This window comes from Borostomias antarcticus, assembly GCF_949987555.1.
Source record: "Borostomias antarcticus genome assembly, chromosome: 1".
NCBI lineage: Eukaryota > Metazoa > Chordata > Actinopteri > Stomiiformes > Stomiidae > Borostomias > Borostomias antarcticus.
In genome coordinates this window covers 54,743,645-54,764,649 of record NC_140234.1, presented here as the reverse complement: position 1 = coordinate 54,764,649, position 21,005 = coordinate 54,743,645, and the positions used below count along the sequence as shown (strand labels likewise).

Sequence of the window (21,005 nt, the reverse complement as noted above, 5' to 3'; positions counted from 1 at the left end):
GCTCTTTGTTTAGAGAGCATTCCGCGCCTCCGCATTTTAAAGAGGCGTGAACAACCAGCAGTTCTTCAGTAGTCATACCTGTCAACATTGGGTTGTGCAAAATAGGGAGATTTTCTCGGGCATTGGTGTATCGGCCCACCATCGTTGACAGTAGTCCATTCGCCAATACCGACCCGTATATAACTTTACACCACAGATGAATAGAATGAATGGTTTTCAGGCTCGTGAGGTGTGATGCTAGAGCGCGTATGCCCACCTTTAGGTTGCCATATTCGCAACAAATATCCCCCCACATTCTTACTTTTCGTTCTTCACTCTAAAATCGGGAGATTAGTGTGAGAAATTACATTTCGGGAGCGCAGCGGGAGAAAAGGTTACAAATTTGGAGACTGGACTGTTGTGTTGACAGGTATGTCAGTAGTGTTCCGTGTTGGCAGAACGCACCATTCAGACGAAAAGGGGAGTCAGGCCGTTGCGGGAATATCACTATCTCAAAAGACGGAACGAAAGGGAGGAGAATCTGTTACACCAATCCGTGTCTGTTCAATTTAGACCAACGGCGAAACGTACGATTGGCGCAAGTACTACGTCTTAACAAGTCTGTCTGAATGACCCTAAATAACTACCATACTCAAAGGCATGCACAAAGCACATAGTGCTGTCCTCAACAATCCTACATCAGCAGCACCTCGACAACAATGCCAAGCATCCAGGAAAGAGGTGCAGTCAAAATTGGGTGCCCTGCAGAAGGAGTGGTGGATAAAGAAGGCGAATGAACTAAAATCCCATGCCAATAAAAATGATATGCACCACTTTTATGATGCAATGAAAACCATTTATGGCCCAAGAAACCTCTCTGTGTCCGGTCTGGTCTGGTCATAAAGGACCAAAAGCAACATTTTGAAACCCTTTTAAACCAGCCCTCCCCAACAGACCCCTCAGTCTTGAATGTAGTACCTGTCCGTCTGTCTACCATCGAAGATGTTCCATCATAGTGCAGTAAGGTTGTTTGAAAAACAAGACCCTGCAGAAATCAAAAACAGGGAGGCTACCTCTACACCCATGCCCTTCTCCTGTTTATCACACACGTATGGAGAAATGAAGCCATCCCTCAGCAGAGGAGGAATGCTAACATCATCTCCACGTGCAAAGGGGGCAAGTCCCTCTGTGTAAACAGCCATGGTGTTTCACTACTGCCTGTTGCTGGCAAAGTCCTAGCTAAACTCATGCTACACAGGCTGATGAATAACACCACAGAATAGCCTGAGTCACAGTGTGGGTGTAGGAGGAACAGAAGTACTGTGGACATGGTGTTCACAGCAGGGCAGCCCCAGGAAAAGTGTAGAGAGCAACATCAGAACCTCTTCATAGCCTTCATCATCATACAAAAGGCTTTTGTACACAGTCACAGTACACTGACAGTCAACAGGGGAGATTCTGTGCAGTTTTGGCCCACACACCAAAGGCACTGCAGGCTACCCTTGCAGCTTCTGCTAGGGCGTATGGTCGGCTGGATCTCTCCATAAACGTGGCAAAGACCAAAGTAGTACAGTGTAGGGAGAAAATGTTGAAATAATTATAAATCAACATCAACACAAAATTGTACTGTATGACAACACATACCATTTTGGATAGATAAAGCAATAAACTATTAACTATATCAAGTTTCAAAGGTACTTTTTTGTTATTTTACAGCGAACTACACATCCGGGTACTCTTCCATCCAGCACTTCACTGGAGCTGCAGCTGACCCGAGAATTGTTGTGCTTCGTAAACATGTGTCAGTTGCTCTTGAATTGGATCACATTACTAGATTCTGTAGGCCAAGAGGAATCCAGTGATGTCCACCTCTTGCAATTTGGTCGAATTTGGTCAGAAAACATTGTTGGCATAAGTGAACGGAGTAGAGCAAGGCGAAAATTAGCATCACGGCTAGTGGACATCTTATGTTTGGTCCCGTCTGAATGAGCTTGGCGTGACTAACGTTAGTAAGATAGATAGCTATCTACTATTCTGTACAGTGGTAGAGTGGAGAATGTGATAAATCTGACCAAATTTGCAGGACAGAACAAGACAGATTAATCTATTGACATAGCCAGGAAGCACAACTGCTATTTCTGTGTAGCAACAACACGGGGTGAGTGCATCATGGGATCATGGTGCATCAGTTTACACCCAGCGTTCCAAAAACAGTTGTAAAATGTTTTATTCTGTCTTTAACTGCACAAACATGATCAAAATTGATTAACAATGACTTAATGTAAGTGCCTTAGAAACAATGTGAATAACAATGCAAAATGTGCAATGCATTTTAATACAACGGCGCGAATCGTACCACTAGAGGGTGCTTCGTCACTTTACCTCTCTATGCCAGTGGGCTTCTACTGGGCAGTGGGCAGTTTCCTCTCTAACGACTGTGTAACCCATGTTAAGGGCTTGCCTAGGGCGTGATTTGATACCACGCTTCTATGAGCTCTCCCGCTTGAGAGTCGGACACACTAACGAGCTCTCCCGCTTGTGAGTCAGACACACTAACCGCTCTGCCAAGAGGGACCTGCCTCTTGGAGGGACAAAAAGGGCCTGCACAGCCGCCACCTCAGGATGCTTGAGGCCTTCCACATCAGGTGTTTACTATGCACCCTGAGGATAACCTGGCCTGACCAGGTGCCCCATAATGAAATACTCCGCTAGACCAACTGCATCAGTATGGAGGCTACCGTAACTTTGCTGGCTCGGCCATGTCATCGGGATGCTGAAAGAGCGCTCACCACATAAGGTGCCGTATGGCCAGTTACATCTTGGCTGCCGCTCAAAAGGGCGGAGGCCAGAAAAAGCGGTACAAAGACTGTACAACTGAAGACCAAGAAAAAGTGCGGCCTGAACCCGATCCAGCTGGATAACACTGCCGCTGAACGCTCCATCTGGTGGCAGCTCTGCCAATAAGGAGTGCAAAATCTGGAGGTGGACCGAGGTGATTGACGGACCAGGAAACATCTAAGGAGACATGAAGCCAGTACCACATTCACACCTCCAGCCAGTGCTTTCACCTGTTCTGTCTGTGGCAGACAGTGTGGATCACGGATTGGGCTCCACGGCCACAAGAGGACTCACAAGTAGCAGAGGCCTGACTTTCATCGTCTGATACCACAGACAATTTAGGTAAGTAAGCATGCGTGTTTGTGTGTTTGCGTATGTGCCTGAGGGGTGATACACTTGTTTCGGCACCGCGGGGAAGTTAGTCAGTCTTTTGAGAGTTCTGAGCCGTCCTACCAAGCAGAGAGAGCTGCCGTTTCCAGCCACGCCCCTTCCCATGCCGGGCTCTGATGAACTTCCTGTCAGATCCCGACTCCATCTCCGTACGGGCAGCGGGATGTGGACGGATCGACTTTCACGCTCGCCTCGTGACTCCCAGAGACAAATCCAGAGAAAGCGTATCGATCCACCACGAAAATAACCTCCCTGCTGATCAACAACACGTTCGCTGGCTGTCAATCCCTCGATAAAGCACTCCATTGCATGCATCTCTGTGAGTGAGAATGCTTGTGTTGTGCTTCAGCATTTGTGCGGCCGTTTTTCAAATCAGGTTTGATTTATCAGGCGTTTGTGTTTGCGTAAACAGAGGAATGCCACTTATGATTCTCGGTCAGATCTGTGAGCCGTCACACATTAATCAGATCGCTAAAGAGGCCTGCTAATTAACTAGGCTTGTTATTGAGCTGCTCTGGCTTCTACAACATCTTAATTACATCTTAATGACTTCTCAGTTCTGATGTTTCAGCTGAAGAGCCAGCGATGGAGCAAAATCACAGCTGATATGCAGAGGAAACTGAGACAAGGTGGATAGAGATGGAGAAGGAGCAGGGAGGGAGGGAGGGAGGGAGGGAGGGAGGGAGGCAGGATGGATGGAAGGGGAGAGATGTGTTATCTCTGTGATCCGATCGTTCATAAGTCTTGTGTGAGAGATGCAGCCTGAGGATTGGGTTGCAGTAAATACTGATAACCTACCCTCTCTCTTTCTCTCTCTCTCTCTCTCTCTCTCTCAGTTTACAGCATCTCTATCTCTGGCTGTCTCTCTCTCTCCCTCTCTCCTACCTTCACTCCCTGTCTCTCTCCCCCGCCCCCCACCCCCTGTGGGACAGGGGGGCTCAGGCTTCTCCTCTGCTCTGTAATTGCTCTGCCCCGGTCCCAGGTAGCATCACATCTCTCACCCGGGCCTCACAATCGGATTCACCACATTTATTACTAGTTTACCCGCGCACTGGAAATGATGAGATGTGCTCTGTCAATAAGAAGGCACGATAACTTGTGTTTCTAGCTAGACAGACGGTGGAATAGCCGCGGTCATCTACAGTATAACGCAGCGCTGTGGTTTGCACCATAGACGTTGCGGGGCGCCGTCTGTGGCCAGGCTGCGGGCCGTCCAGTAGCTCTTCAACCTTCCTGAAGGCTGCCGCCTGGTGTATTTTTAGCTGCACATTATGCAGCCTTAAATAAGTGCTCGTAATGCTGTCTGAAGAGCACAACATCATCGCAAAAGTGCACGTGCAATACAGTCCACGCTCCCCGGATAGACACACACCTCAAACTAACAGAGGGATTACAATGGCTCTCCCATTTTCAGTGGATCCCCCTCTATGCTTGTCTGACACACACACACACACACACGCAGTGGCGTGCACAGACATTTTGGGGGGCAGGTGCTCGGTGAAAAATGAGGGCACCTTGCGCGCGGGGGGGGGGGGGGGAGGTGCTGACAGATCATTTGTATTTTGATTGTCGCACGATTTGTTGACGGGGGGGGGGGGGGCGTGACACTTGTTTAAGATTACTACATAATACTAAATATTCAGCTTAAGTATAGGCCTACTGATAGCTTCACATGCTGTACCAACAACAAATTCTACCGACACTTCATTCACAACAAAGACAAATACATGCAAGTTATAGTTTGGCAACTGAGGCTTAGGGTGCAAACAATAGGCTACACTCGTTTAGTTTATGTGTTACCTGGCTGGTTAGCTGTCATCACTCGGGCACTCTGGATGGGGAAAGGGCAGTGGAGGAGTAGCGCGCCTCCGTTTGTGTCCGCTTTTCGCTTTTACCATTGACAAAGGAAGAGAGGGAGGGGAGGGGCACGGGTGTGCCGTGGGCACGTGTGTGTGTGTGTGTGGGGGGGGGGGGGCTGGCAAAATTACAACGCATTTTGGGGCATTATTATTGCACGCTTTTAATCGAGAATTGATCGATGTCACCATGGGCCACATACAGTAGGCCTACACTGTAAAATAAAATAAAAGTAACTTTCAAAAGTGCACTTGCCTTGTCCAGAGGGCAAAGGGCAGGTGCTCTAGCACCACCTCGTGTCTATCTGTGCACGTCCCTGCACACACGCACACACAAAGCAAGACCTTGACGAGGGAACGGATAAGCAAGTCAAATCTTCGAAAGCAAATATTTATTTACCAGATGAGTCCCTCCATCCGTGGGCCATGTTTTACTAGGCTGGTGGGCCGGTAGTGTCCTTCACATGAGAGCAGCCATCAGAGGAGGATGGGGGAGGGAAATAGAGAGAGAGAGAGATAGTGAGAGAGAGGCATGACACTCATAAAAACTAGAGGTTCAAGGTACAGTAGTGGTGCATCAAAAGAGTGGGGGAAAGGAAGGAGAGAGGGAGAAGGATGAGAGACGGAAAGCAGAAAGTTCTGTAGGAAAGAGAAATGGAGAGTGGTTGGTCAACGCTCATGACATCATTGCTCTAAGAAGGGCCAGCTATAATATAATAGAAACATCAGCTATAATAGACCTTTATACCATGCTACAGTATATGTCTGAAGGGTAGACTGTGAATAAGAGATGGTGAATAGAGATATACAGTGAATACAGAGAGAGAAAGAGACGTTGACTGGAAAAAATCCATTCACCATGACTGTCCAGATTTTACCAGACTAGGCTACTCTGTCTAATAAACTCCCCTCTGGAAGGGTCTTCAAGAACGGTACGGCGGATTGGCTACAACTCTGGTTTCTTTGTAGTGACGTTTATTGCGCTCATGCACACGCACACATACACGTCTCCCACAACCGTTAGCTACAGTTGGTAACTTAGAAGAAATAGAAATCGTAGTTAGGTTGTAAACCTGCAATACAACACAAACACACAAAACATACTTGGTATTAATAACAGGAATTACAACAATTACATCGTGTATATACATTTTGTGACCCGAAACACTAACCATGCTAGCCTCAACACTCACCGACAAGCATACCGGTCCTGACAATCAGGTTAAAATGAAAAACCAACTGAAGTTAACGTCACCTAAAAATCCCTACGCCCCGGCGAACTACGCATGTCCTAACAGCCTGGAGATACGATATAGTTCCAATAATTAAGAAAGCATAATCAATCATAACATAACTTATTCGTAGATCACTAACTTCCCTGGAAAGTTCTACACCTCCCACTTGGTCTACTGATTTTCTATAAATCCAAGGAGACCACTATAAGCGGTCCAAACAAACTATTAAACACAAATTCACCCCATACTCAGGCATATAACATCACATTCTCAGATGTGCTTCATCACAATATAAACAACGGTTCAAGGTAGCCTTAAGGTCCATAAACAACACACATTGTCCTTAACTTGTCCTTGACTACAACACTGTCACGTCCTCCACCGAAACACACCACCAGCCTCCGGGGAGGATAGTGGTGGGGAGGTCTTGGTCCAGTACCGAAACACACCATGGTGGGGATCCTTTACTGTCCACCAACCGAAACACACCATGGTGGGGATCCTTTACCGTCCTTTACCAACCGAAACACACCATGGTGGGGAGCCTTTACCGTCCACCAACCGAAACACACCATGGTGGGGAAGTCTATTGTTGCTCCTCCACTGGTAGTAGAACCACCAGTCTCCTCACATCTCTGTGGAGAATGGTGGAGGGGCATTTCTCCACCCCTTGTCTCCTCTTGGACTGTCCATCAAAAACCGGAAGGCTTTGGCACGTCCTCACCTTCACGTCTCGTACCACGCCCTTCTCATTCGAACACGCCTCCACGACTCGACCCAGTCTGAACCGGCCCCTCAGTGCATTCTGGTCGGCTAACCACACCAGGTCCCCTGCCGCGACGTTTCTAGCAGGCGTGTGCCACTTCTGTCGGATGAAGAGACCCGGGCCCGCCAGCTGGCTCCACCGCTCCCAGAACTTGTCGACCTCGATCTGGATGGCTCTCAGCCGTACAACGGGGTAAGTTGGATACTCAAACCCTCGGGTGTCCCCGCTTGGTCCCGCACGACCAAGCAGAAGGGAGTTGGGAGTGACGACTTCTACTGTATCATCTTGGACCTGGGCCCTGGCACCAATTGGTCTCTCATTCGCCAGGTTAGCAGCCAGGTAGAGGAGGGTCTGGAACTCCAACGCCGTCAAGTTACCCTCTTCACCAACGCTACCTAACGCTTTCTTGAGCACACGGACTGCCGCTTCAGCTGCCCCATTTCGGTGGGGAGAGTCAGCCGGATGAAACACCCATGACCAGTCAGTCCCTGCAGTCGCTGCCTTCTTCTGGACTTGATCCTTGTCCACGTTACTCAAGAACTCGTAAAGCTCTTGTAGCACAGGCCTGGCGCCAATGAAGTTGGTCCCTTGATCCGACCAGAGCTTCCTTGGGTGACCCCTGAGAGCTGTGAAGCGTTGGTACGTCTTCAGGAATCCATCCGTCGACAGGTCTTCCACGATGTCTCCATGAACTGCTCTTGAAGCCATACAGCTAAAAACCACACCCCAGACTTTCATCTTGGTTCGTCGTTTTGCCGTGTCTCTAACGATGTAGGGGCCGAAGAGATCCATTGCCGTGAACTCAAAGGGTGCAGCTGGTTCACTTCGTTCGAGGGGAAGCTCACCCATCACTTGTTTGCACATCCTCGCCCTGGTCTTTCTGCAGTGTATGCAGGAGTCAATAACACTCCTGGCGATCCTGGGTCCCTGCGCCACCCATGCTTTGGACCTCATTCGGAGGAGTGTACCAGCAACTCCTTCGTGGTTAGCCTCATGAGCCTCTCGCGTGAGAAGGGTACTGATCCACACTTTGTAGGGAACCAGGGGCACACCTGTCTTTCCCTGGTTATCGGCCTGGACTCTACCATGACAGCACAGAAGCCCTGACTCTTCATCCCTACTGACAACGAGTCTGTTCAGTGTTGTCACAGGAAATTTCACTCCCTCTTGGGCAGCCAGGCACAGGTCATTGAACGCAGTTTCGAGTTCTCTCACTGTCAACACTACCTCCCACTTTGCTGACACAGGGGCTCTTCCTATACTGGCCAACCACTTCTTCACAGCCCTGCGGACATAGCCGACTACTCCACAGAGCTTAGCTAGAGAACTGTACTTCGTTGGATCTACTTGGTCTATGAGCGCAGCTCCCCACAGCTTCTCCTTTTCCTTGGTCTCAGTCGGAGTTGACTTTGCCTCATTCTCTGAGGACTCTGGAGACCCACTTTCACCATCTGTGACTACTGCACTCTCACCACCAGAAGTGACGGGGCTCAGCAGACTTTTGGCTTTAGCCCTAGTGAGCACTGCAGAAAAGGCCTTTCTCTGGAGTTTGCTCACCGTCTCCCTAGCATCGGCTGCCACTTCCGAGGCGGACTTCATGGGCCAATCTTCGACTGGACTAGACAAGAACCCGGGACCATTTTGCCATGCAGAGTCTTCCTCCAACAGTTCAGGAGAGCACCCCCTTGTGACAAGATCAGAAATGTTGACCTCACCTGGGATCCACCACCAGTCTGTTGTAGGTCCAGCCCTCTGAATCTCTCCGACTCTGTTTGCAAAAAACGTCTGGAACCCGTAACTCTCTCTTTGGATGGCTCCCAGCACTGTCTGTGAGTCGATGAAGTGATACCACTTCTCCACGTCCAGTCGCCCGTGCTTCAAGATGTATCCCTTTAGGCGTGCAGCAAAGACTGCCCCACAGACCTCAGACTTGACCGCGTCGCCCTTTTGGTCAAGGGGGGTCAACTTGGCCTTCGATTCCACCAGCCGGGTGACCACACCATCTGACGTCTCCCATCGCAAGTATAGCACAGCGCCATAGGACTCGCAGCTCCCGTCAGAAAACGTGATTCCCCAGGGTCTGCTCATCCAGCCAGGGGGTGTGAGGCTTCTATGGAACCGGATGCAACTGAGGCGAGCATACTCCCTGAACAGCTCAATCGCCTTCCTGCGGAGCTCGTCAGAAAGGGGCTGATCCCAGGTGTCCTTCGTAAGCTGGCCAGCTTCCTGGAAGGCTCTTCTCACAAGAATCACTCCTTTCTGTTTCACTGGTGTTGCTAATCCGATTGGGTCGTACAGACCTGCAACCTGGCTCAGTAAGACACGACGAGACAGTGGGTTTGGTGTCTTTGTTCCCACCTCTTCCTCAGTGAGGTCAATCTCCGTTCTCATTTTCTTGTTCCTTCTGGAGAAGTTGATAGAGACCATCACAAAGAGTTTGTCCTCTTGCACGAGGTAACCAACCCCCAGGGCTTTGTTGTCGTCCTCCCTTAGCTGGTTGGGTAATACCAGGGTCTCTGGCTTGGGCCCTGTCCCGTCTCGCCTCCCACTTTGACCGGACCTGACCCAAGGCTTGAGGTAGAAGCCTCCTGTTTCCAGTATCTTCTCCACTCCCTCTAGGATCTCGTCCAGGCACTGCGGGTCATTATGGGATGTGAGGAGATCATCGACATAGGAGTCTTCTTCGATGACCCTTCTTTCCTCTTTCATGTCAGAGAACTGGGGCAACCCAGCGGTCTCTCGCATGGCTACCTGCGCGATGCATCCCGCCGGTTTGTCTCCCATGTTCACTCTCACGACAGCGTAGTCCTCAATCTCGTCTTCTGGTGAGTCTCTCCATAGGAATCGATGCACATGAACCTCCTGTTCCTCCAGCCACACCGAATTATACATCTTGGTGATGTCTCCGATGGCCGCGTGTTCCCCCTCTCGGAACCTGAGAAGCACTGCCCTGATGGGATTAAGGACGTCTGGGCCTTTGAGCAATATGCTGTTCATACTCACTCCTCTGAACTCTTGACTGCTATTCCAGACGAGGCGCACAGGCGTAGATACTGAGTGGGGATTCGGTGCGGTTAGGTGGCTCACCCACCACACAGCACCATTCCAGCCGTCCATCACATCCTTGGTGAGCTTGATAGCGGCTCCCCTCTCCACCATCTCATGAACTTGTCTCATGTAGGCCTCTTTCCACACGGGGTCTTTCACAAGCCGTTTCTCCGCCCTCAAGAACGTTGCTTCCACAGCCTTCCGATTATTTGGGAGAGAGGCTGGGTCCTCCTTCCAGGGGTACTTTGCATCCCAGTGTGGCTGATTGCTGTGCTTGTCGCTCTCTCTGAAGGTCAGGCCTGCCCTTATTATCTCCAGCTCCTTCTCATCAGCCAGGGACATCTCCTTTCCTCCCGGAGGACACCTACCACAGCGACACCCTCCACAGGCAGGGTTGCAGGCGGCTCCTATGCTGTCCCATTTTAGCCATTCAAGGACCTCTGCATTGCATGTTGCTGTCGTTCGGACTTCCACACTGCTCCCCGTCTCTCCTATGAGGTGCTCTTCGACCTTGACAGCTACCGCTCTCATGGTGCGTGCGAAGTGTGTTTTTGAGTGCCGTGTCGTCACTTCCACTGCCTCGAAGAGATCTGGATGCGTACCACTCACGATCTTGCCAAGAGGACCATCCCACAGTACCAAGTCCCCCGCCCTTTGAAGTCTCTGCGGAGCTAACCGACCTTCTCTGGTACTGATCAGTAGATCGATCTTCTCTGGGCGAGCCAGTTCTCCTGATTTGACTCCTGGGAAAAACTGCTCCAGCCGCTCGGACGTCATCACACGATCCACCCTGGCGATGTCTTCCAGCCCGTAGCAGATCATTTCGTGGAGCTTCAAGGTCCCTTTTGAGGTCCACACTTTTATCTTCACAAGATATCTTTTCGTATCCACCTTCTCTCTCATCGTGCCCACACCATACACCACGAGCGAGATCGGTTCACCAGCCAGCCCAAGTCTTTCTGCAGCTTGGTGCGTAATGTAGTTGGTGTCGGAAGCGAGATCCACCAAAGCACCGAGGCTGTCTCCTCTCTTTGACGTGACCGGCACAAGCATCATGAGGACTGGATGCTCCTTTAAGCCACTCTGTCCTATCAGGCTCTCGCTGGAACACACAGTTGATGTTGTTTTGTTTGTACAGGCTTTGCGGACAACTTCAAGCTGGTGAGGGGTCAGTCCTAGCTCAGCGAACACAGCCTCTTGCTCCTCTGTTGGACCACGAGTTCCCCTCTTCTCCATTTTATTTTCCCCCTTAGCAGCCTCCTTCGTCTGTGCCTTCGGGCAGAGGAAATAGTGATGGTCCACTGAAACATTGCCTTTCTTACACTCCTCCTTGCGACAGAGGAACTTTGGAGTGCAGGCGCCGTCGACCCCGTGAACATCCAGGCACTTTGTACACGCTCTCACTCTTCTCACCTGAGCTTTCCTCTCCGCCAGTTCGGCCTTCCTGAAGGTTTTGCAGCGAAACAGTTTCCCACCGTGTTTTTCATCTCCACACAAAGCACATGGCACCTGCTGAGAGTCTCTTTTCACTTCACTAGCTGTAGTCTTAGTGAACGACTTCTTCTCTTTCCACCTGTCTCCCAGCTTTTCTCTGTAGCTAGGTTTCTCGGGAGCATTAGCAGGCCATGGTTTGCTGGGCAGCAACTGCTCCAACCTCACGAGTAATGACTTTTGGTCTTCCAGGAACAGTAAGAGCCTATCAAAGCGGTTTCCTGGTTGGACATCATTGATGGAGTTTCTTACATACATGAGCCACTCTCGTTTCATGACATCAGGGAGCTTGCTCTCTAAAGACCGAATCACAAGCTGGTTCTGCAAAGCGTCTATGCACCCCAGGTCCATTAGATCTAATGCTGCTCTCTTCACTGTTAGGATCAACTCTAATGCCTCTCGTGGCTGATGGTTCTTTACAGCAGGTCGCGATTGTAGCTCCAACACAATCTCTTCTGCAGTTTGAGCTTTATCTCCATAACGGTTTTCTAGTTCCCTGAAGATATCGTATGCATCTCTGCAACGCAACAGCCTGAGTTCACTCTTCACAGTCTCGTCTATACTGTCTAGTAAATGTAGTTTCTTACACTCACGTGACCCCGTTGGCTCCGCTTGCGCCTGGATACTCTCCCACTCAGTCTTCCAACGCCAGTAGTCCCTCCTTTCCCCGGAGAACTTGGGCAGGCTTATGGGAGTTAGCCTTATTGTAGGCCGGGCCCACTGAGAGCTGCTATTAACCCCGGCGTATGCACCGGAGCCGCTGTAAGGTGCGCTACTCCCTTGTCCCATGCTGAGGTTGGCAGGCGGAGCAGCTGGAGCGCTCAGTGCTTGTGACGTGCTGGCGTGAGTCGGAGGTAGAGAAAACCCAATATTAAGTCCATCGTCAGACTGTCGTGACTGCGGGGTGGGATGTAATGTCTGTTGGGGAGTGCTATTGATGTTGCTTGCTCTTTCAGTAGAAATGAACTGAGGGCTTGTGACGTGTATAGTTCCCTGCCCGTAAACAGGCGGTGTGACATCAGCAGACTGGGTGTTAACGGGTGGAGTGGTAATAGCAGGAGTTCCAGATTGAGTAAAAGTAATATTATCTGCAGCTCTATGGCTGTCATTGGCTGCTGTGACAGGCCCGCTGCCTGCATTATCTCCTCCCACATCTTTATCCTCTTCTTCCTCACCCCCATCACCGTTACCATCATGCTCTGTACTGTCCCTTTTAATACGACGTCTGCATCCCCACTCATCCATCAGTTGCTCCTTGTCCTCTTTCAATGACAAATAGAGCATCCATTGTTCCTTTCCGTGAGGCCAATAATCTTTCCACAAACTTACAGTGTTTCTCAGATCATGGAGTTTTCTATCCAATTTGTTGGTTTCGACCCCTTGCTGCATCCATGATACTACTCTGTCTTTCCCGAGTGCCTCAGCCTGATTAAAAGCCGACTTGAACTGTTTTACAAGAGTGTCTATGTCTGGCGCTGCATACTTGGACCACAGCATGTCCATGATCGTGTCCTCGGCTCCAAGGAATTTCTCCTCACTGGCGTCTCTCCTCGCCAGGGCATCCCGCATCTCAGTGTCGTTGCCTGATGGATCTGCTTGTCCCAATGCATCAATATAGTCATTATTGGCATCAAGGAGTTTGTTATAATCATTCCTCAATCTTGCTAACTCATCTGATAAATCACCTTCACGTAAACGGCCAGCGCAGACACTTAGCCGGTTTATTTGTGTTGTGAAGTTTTGTTGCACATTTGAACGCCTCTGCTTAAGTGTCTCTAGGTTTGACTTGTCCTCCATCATTGTTTTCCCCAGATGAATAGAACCACCAGTCACTTTGTTTCCTAATCACTAGAATTACTTCAGTAAAAAGAGTCGTTCAAAAGATTCAAATCGGGCAAAAAGAATCGTTTAAACGATCCGAACCAGGCAAAAAGAGTTATTTAAAGGATTCGATTCTTTTGATCAGCCGTCCGGTTAGTTTGTCCAGAACGCAATTAGCCCCGACAACAGTCAGTTTTTAGCGTTTGCGTTTATACTGTCCACACAGCCTTATCTACGACTGGAAATTACTTCAGCCTTTCGGCGACTTACTGCCCTTTAACGGCCCCGTTAGCTCTTGGCTCCGGCTCCTCCGTTGTGATGGCGTCGTTGACGGCCGCTGGGGATGGTCTCTCAGCCTCCTGCTTCAAGCCTCTAGTCCCGCGACGGTCTTTTCGATGTCCGCTCGGGCTCTCGTACTCGCTGGCACGGCTCCGACGACGGTTTACAACTGTCCAGATTTTACCAGACTAGGCTACTCTGTCTAATAAACTCCCCTCTGGAAGGGTCTTCAAGAACGGTACGGCGGATTGGCTACAACTCTGGTTTCTTTGTAGTGACGTTTATTGCGCTCATGCACACGCACACATACACGTCTCCCACAACCGTTAGCTACAGTTGGTAACTTAGAAGAAATAGAAATCGTAGTTAGGTTGTAAACCTGCAATACAACACAAACACACAAAACATACTTGGTATTAATAACAGGAATTACAACAATTACATCGTGTATATACATTTTGTGACCCGAAACACTAACCATGCTAGCCTCAACACTCACCGACAAGCATACCGGTCCTGACAATCAGGTTAAAATGAAAAACCAACTGAAGTTAACGTCACCTAAAAATCCCTACGCCCCGGCGAACTACGCATGTCCTAACAGCCTGGAGATACGATATAGTTCCAATAATTAAGAAAGCATAATCAATCATAACATAACTTATTCGTAGATCACTAACTTCCCTGGAAAGTTCTACAATGACCTCTTTTATACATGTGCGCCTCTTCATTAACTTTAGTTTTTAATCCTGTCACAGGGGATGAAGAGTTTGTTTGGTGTGTCTGGTTTACTCAGGCCTGGCTGGGTACTGCGCTAGGCTGGTGTGGCGTGCTGTTCCCGCAGAAAGGCTGTGAATCTCACTAGTGTTCCCGAGTGGAACGCAACACAACTGTGTTCAGCTGGTGACTCACATCGTTAGCTCAGCTGTCACCGCGCTTGCTCTGGTCGCTCCTAGCCAGATGTGCTGTAAATCTATGCCAGACCAGACCAGGCCATGCCAGACCAGGCCATGCTAGACCAGACCAGACCAGGCCATGCCAGATCAGATCAGACCATGCCAGACCAGGCCAGGCCATGCCAGACCAGACCAGACCAGACCAGACCAGACCAGGCCATGCCAGATCAGATCAGATCAGACCATGCCAGACCAGGCCATGCCATGCCAGACCAGACCAGACCAGGCCAGGCCAGGCCAGGCCAGGCCATGCCAGACCAGACCAGGCCATGCTAGACCAGACCAGGCCATGCCAGATCAGATCAGACCATGCCATGCCAGACCAGGCCATGCCAGACCAGACCATGCCAGACCAGACCAGACCAGACCAGGCCATGCCATGCCATGCCATGCCAGACCAGACCAGGCTGGGGCAGACCTGATCGCTACCTGCTAATCTGCTTATTGCTATTTGTCTCAAGCTCTCTCCCCTGCTGGCGTTATGTCTGGCCTCTGAACCCAGGCTGACTCCTGGCAGAGACACGACACTCACAGACAGACAGCTGTCCAAAGGACTGACTGCTCTACACTCGTCCCTATAGACAGTCCGCTTCATTTGTAGGTGGCCATATGTCAATCACAAGGGAGAGCACACATGCACATTCATAGTATCTGTCTGATCGATGTGTCGGCACCCCCAGCCCCTAGTCCAGTCCATTAACCCACGTCTCCCAGGCAATGCTCCTCATAGAAAATGACTGACAGCATTGATCTTTTCAGCCACATCAGATTCGGACGGTGAGGGTCGCACTGGGTATGCTGTAGGATCTCCATGGCAACGATCAGTGAGCTGTTGTGGCTGGAGACTGCAACAGTGATGTGTGTGTGTGTGTGCGTGCGTGCGTGCGTGTGTGTGTGTGTGTGTGTGTGTCCAGGTTCACAGAGGCAGACACCATTGTGATGGGGGACGTGACATACGGGGCGTGCTGTGTCGATGACTTCACTGCCCGAGCCCTGGGAGCAGACTTCATGGTGCACTATGGCCACAGCTGTCTTGGTGAGTCTCACACACACACACACACACACACACACACACGCACACACCCTTTAGTATAGGCAGTGAGCTGTATGAGCAGACATTCGACCACATAGAGGAACACATGACATGCCCCTTGTACACCAGGCACAACTACCAGTGTAGTCGATAGGAGAAGAGGAGCCACAGATCGAGTGACAATATAGCGAGGCAGCATGTTACGCATATCAGACCTGTCAAAGCCGGGCCGCACATTTACTCAGCCGATCAATGGAGGAACATGCATTAGAGCAGTCCGCCGGCAGGGCAGCGCACATCTTGAGGAACCATCACTCCGGGCCCCCGCCCGTCTGAACATGGGAGAAAATGCTAAATCAATAGACCTGATATTTCCTCTACTCTCCCAAATACCAGAACTGACCAGCAGAATATTAACGCTGCCGTTTGTGCGTGCGCACACACACACACACACACACACGCACACATGCACGCACAGTGTGCAGAATTACCTAGGAGAAAATGATCCAAACAAATGAGGCAGCCGGATCAATAGCGGGCGTCTAAGAGCTCACTGCTCCTGGCCGAGCGTGCGGACCGGCCCGAAGCAGCTGAGCTGCGCTCCAGACCTTCCTGTTCAAGCACGTGAGCCGCAGAGCGCTACGGCCTCCTGGAGTTGTCAGCCGTCCTCCAATCAGATGTTGAGACAGCAGCAGCATCAGCAGCAGCAGCACTATTGAGGACGTCTTGACACCTGTGGGAGATTAAAGAGACTCCGTTCCGCTCTTGACACACAGATACTGTCTCTCCTCTCTCTCTCTCTCTCTCTCTCTCTCTCTCTTCTCTCTCTCTCTTCTCTCTCTCTCTCTCTCTTCTCTCTCTCTCTCTCTCTCTTCTCTCTCTCTCTCTCTCTCTCTCTCTCTCCCCCCATCCCTCTTCCCTCTTTTTTTCCTTCACTACTAGCTGTCATTTTTCATTTTCTTTGACTTCCGTGTGCCACCTTGCTACAGATGCGGTGCATGTGTGTGCGTGGGTGGGTGTGTGTGCGTGCTCTGCATGCTCACGAGTGTGTGCGTGAGTAAGGGAAGAGAGAGGGAAGGACCAACAGCCGAGTTTCCTGTTATGGAGCGGAGAGGGAGGGAGGGAGGGAGGGAGGGAGGGAGAGATGGAAGGGAGAAGGCTCGTCTTACACATCTCATCGACAGCGGCTCTACCTGCAGTGACAAAAGACTAAAATACACTGTGCTAAGACAACCCCCCCGTAAGCCAGGCGTTTTGGACAGCTGGCGATTTTGGTCGCCTCATAACGCCCAGAGCCGCAGCTCGTCTCATACAGTATTATAGACTGGGCTTAAGGGCACTTCTCCGCCGCCGCCATGCTGTGCGAGTGTGATCAGCGGAGGGATTCATGGCGCTCAGCGCTGCTGTCCGCCTGCTGGGATCCAGGGCCTGTAATGAAGTCGTGTCCAGACAGGCCCACCTCTCCTCCGTAGACGTCTGTCTGTCTGTCTGTCTGTCTGTCTGTCTGTCTGTCTGTCTGTCTGTCTGTCTGTCTGTCTGTCTGTCTGTCTGTCTGCCTGCCTGCCTGTCTGTCTGTCTGTCTGTCTGTCTGTCTGTGAGGGAATGCCTGTATACTTCTGCTTATCCGTCTTTCTGTCTGGCTTTGCTGTCTGAGGCTTTGCTGTCTTCTGCTTCTCTGGCTGTCTGTCTGTCTGGGGTGTAGAGCCTGGTTTCCTGAACTCCAAATCATCTCGGACCACACTGGTAGTTTAAGCTCCACTCTGGCCCAGCGCTGTTTACCTACAGTACCAGGGTTGTTTACCTACAGTACCAGAGCTGTTTACCTACAGTACCAGGGTTGTTTACCTACAGTACCAGGGTTGTTTACCTACAGTACCAGAGCTGTTTACCTACAGTACCAGGGTTGTTTACCTACAGTACCAGGGCTGTTTACCTACAGTACCAGGGTTGTTTACCTACAGTACCAGGGTTGTTTACCTACAGTACCAGAGCTGTTTACCTACAGTACCAGGGTTGTTTACCTACAGTACCAGGGCTGTTTACCTACAGTACCAGGGCTGTTTACCTACATTACCAGGGCTGTTTACCTACAGTACCAGGGTTGTTTACCTACAGTACCAGGGTTGTTTACCTACAGTACCAGGGTTGTTTACCTACAGTACCAGGGCTGTTTACCTACAGTACCAGGGCTGTTTACCTACCAGCCCCTTCGTAAGGTGCTGTCCATCTCTCTCCCCCTCTCTGCCTCATCTCTGATATCACAGCACCCTCATCACCCCCCCCCTCCGCCCGCTAATTGGCAATCCCAGACCTCCCCGCCTCCATTCCTCACCATCCACCCCTCCATTTCTCCCAATCACTCTCCTTTGTGAATACGGTCAGTTATGTCTCCCTCTCCCATCCAAGTAGAATGGCAGAGGTGTGTTTTCCAGCCCTCCTCCTGTTACAACTGGTCCAGACGGATCTCTCTCTCTCTCTCTCTCTCTCTCTCTCTCTCTCTCCTTCCCTCTCACCCACTTTCTCCACATCCCCCCTCTCTCTCTCTCTCTCTCTCTCTCTGTCCCTTTTTAGGAGACAGCTCAGCGAAAACGCCCGGCCCCGACACCGAATCTCAATCCGTCTGTCTCTCTCTCACGCATTCCAGGCCACTCGCCGCCCGCGGCCGCTCAGACATTTGCATGATAATGAACAGTTCACTTAATCACAGCGCGGCGTTTTTTCCTCTCGCTCGAGATGTGTAAATTGAATCTAACACAAGCGTGAAGCCACAATTATGGCGATTGCCAGCGGACACACACACACACACACACACTGGAACCCGCGGTCCTCCTCTCTCCCTCCCCCTCCCAGACCCACAGCCCGTCCCCCTCTCCCCCCCCCCCCCCCCTCCCAGACCCACAGCCCGTCCCCCTCCCAGACCCACAGCCCTTCCCCCTCTCCCCCCCCCCCCCTCCTAGACCCACAGCCCGTCCCCCCCCTCCCAGACCCACCGCCCCCCCCCCCTCCCAGACCCACAGCCCCCCCCCCCCCCTCCAAGACCCAGAGCCTTTCCCCCCCCCTCTCCAAGACCCACAGCCCGTCCCCCTCTCTCCCCCCCCCTCCCAGACCCACAGCCCGTCCCCAGGGCTCTGTTTCCCCACAGTGGCCTGTCTCTCCAGCCGGCCGCCTCTCTGAAGCCCGGCCTGTCCTGATAAATGGCCTGTGAAATGAATGGGATTAATGGTAATTGCATTTGTTCTTCACCACCTTCCATAAATAATTGAGGTCTCTACACCAGTGCCTGGGTGCGGCCTGGTGGATCACACCGAACGGGCTTCAGATCTATAGCAGCAAGGCCGTGTGTGTGTGTGTGTGTGTGTGTGTGTGTGTGTGTGTGTGTGTGTGTGTGTGTGTGTGTGTGTGTGTGTGTGTGTGTGTGTGTGTTTGCCTGCATGTAGGTGCATGCATGCGTGTGGTCAGATGCATGCACATACAGTACAACACACACACACACACACACACGTAGAGCGAGTACACCATGTTTACCATTTTTAGGTCTTATGTCTTGTCCAAGACATGATCAGAATGACCTTACTGTATAATGTCTTACTGTATTGTATATCATCGGGTCGTCCACAGACGGGCCTCCCATCTTGGTCTCCAGTTATCCCAGTCCCTCCTACACCTGGCGATCTCGTCGGTGGTCTCCACTCCCGCATCCATCTTAATTATGTCCACAAATGTTTTGGTAGGACGTCCTCGTGACTTGCGTCCGTGCCACGGAGATGCCCTATATGCCTCTATCTTCCCTCTCAAACTTGGCCTCTCTCCATCTTCAATACTGTCGTGTGCGTTATGACTCATGTCCAGTGTTGCATGTAGCATTCCGGTGTGTAAAACACTGATATTATCTGGTGAATGATTAATCTCCCTGCATCACTGGTTTCCCTTGTAGTGCCCATCGACTCGACAACAGGCATTAAGATGCTCTACGTGTTTGTGGATATCCAGATGGACAACGCTCACTTCCTGGACACAGTCAAGTTCAACTTCTCCCCGGGACAATCTCTGGCTCTCGTCAGCACTATCCAGTTTGTGGCTGCACTACAGGTGAGACGTGTGTGTGTGTGTGTGTGCGTGTGTGAGTGTGTGTGTGTGTGTGTGTGTGTGTGTGTGTGTGTGTCTGTGTGGCGTGTGTGTGGCGTGTGTGTGGCATGTGTGTCTGTCTGTGTGTATGTGTGTGCGTGCAGGCGTTTGTTCCTTTCATTGCTGTTTTGTACCATGCGTTTGCATACGGGTGTGCTCACCGCTCGCTCACACACACGTTTATGCACATGTTGTTCAGCGCCGCCCTCATGATCCAGCTCAGCTCACGTTTTCCGTTCAGTTCAAGTGTGGGTTTGAAAAATCCAGCTAGTTATTTTTGGGTCTTAAACGGAGGAGTGAAATTTTTGTGTACATGTGCTAAGCAAAGTGGCTCCACAGAAAAGCCGTGCTCTGGCCTGCCCCCCTCTCCCTCCCCCTCCCCCCTCTCTGCTCAGCCTGTAAGTGATTAGCAGCTCAGGTCTCTGCTATGTAACCGCTGTTATTTTTACCCCCTGCTGGGCTACAGTAATGTGTGTGTCATATTTTGTGTGGGGAAGTTTGGGATATGTCTGTGTGTGTGTGTGTGTGTGTGTGTGTGCGTATCTTTGTGTGTTTGTAGCTTTGTGTGTGCGCACGTACGCCTCCTTCCCTCACGGCCTACAGAGTGTAGGCTTGTGTACGGGGTGGAGGAGCCAGGAGTTCATCCTCAGTACACTGTACTGTACATGTTCAATTCAGCTGTACAGAGATCACATGACCCCTCCTTCCTCCTCCGCCTCCCAGCCTCACGCAGCTCCTTCCTGGCCTTAATGTTTGGTGCTCGCCTCTCGCCATCCTCTCTCTGTGTTTGGGAAGGGTGTAGGTGTTTGGAGCGAACGGCTCTCGCTCATGAGAGTCCACTTTTTTTTTTTGCTTTCCTCTATTGAACTGATTCTAATAATATTGTTCCAATAATAGTTATATCTCTTCTTCTCCTCATTGTCCCTCACCCCGCCCCCCTCTCTCTCTCTCTCTCCCTCTCTTTCTCTCTCTCTCTTTCTCTCTCTCTCTCTCTCTCTCTCTTTCTCTCTCTCTCTCTCTAGGCGGTCAGTGCTGCTCTGAAGACGGACTACGAGGTCACGGTGCCTCAGTGTCGGCCCCTGTCCCCCGGAGAGATCCTGGGATGCACCTCGCCGCGACTCGACCGCCACGTCAACGCCATCATGTAACAGTCTCTCGACCCCGACCTATCTCTCTCTCTCTCTCTCT

At 50.9% G+C, this 21,005-nt stretch overlaps 1 protein-coding gene across 1 annotated transcript in view; it reads left to right on the top strand.

Moving 5' to 3' along the window:
• dph1 (diphthamide biosynthesis 1) overlaps window positions 1–21,005 on the top strand; it is a 70,676-nt gene that overhangs the window by 29,428 nt on the left and 20,243 nt on the right. The window contains exons 4-6 of the mRNA XM_084443320.1: window positions 15,574–15,695; window positions 19,627–19,781; window positions 20,840–20,961. Coding sequence (XP_084299446.1) covers window positions 15,574–15,695; window positions 19,627–19,781; window positions 20,840–20,961 — 399 coding nt within the window. The remainder of the gene's footprint in view (window positions 1–15,573; window positions 15,696–19,626; window positions 19,782–20,839; window positions 20,962–21,005) is intronic.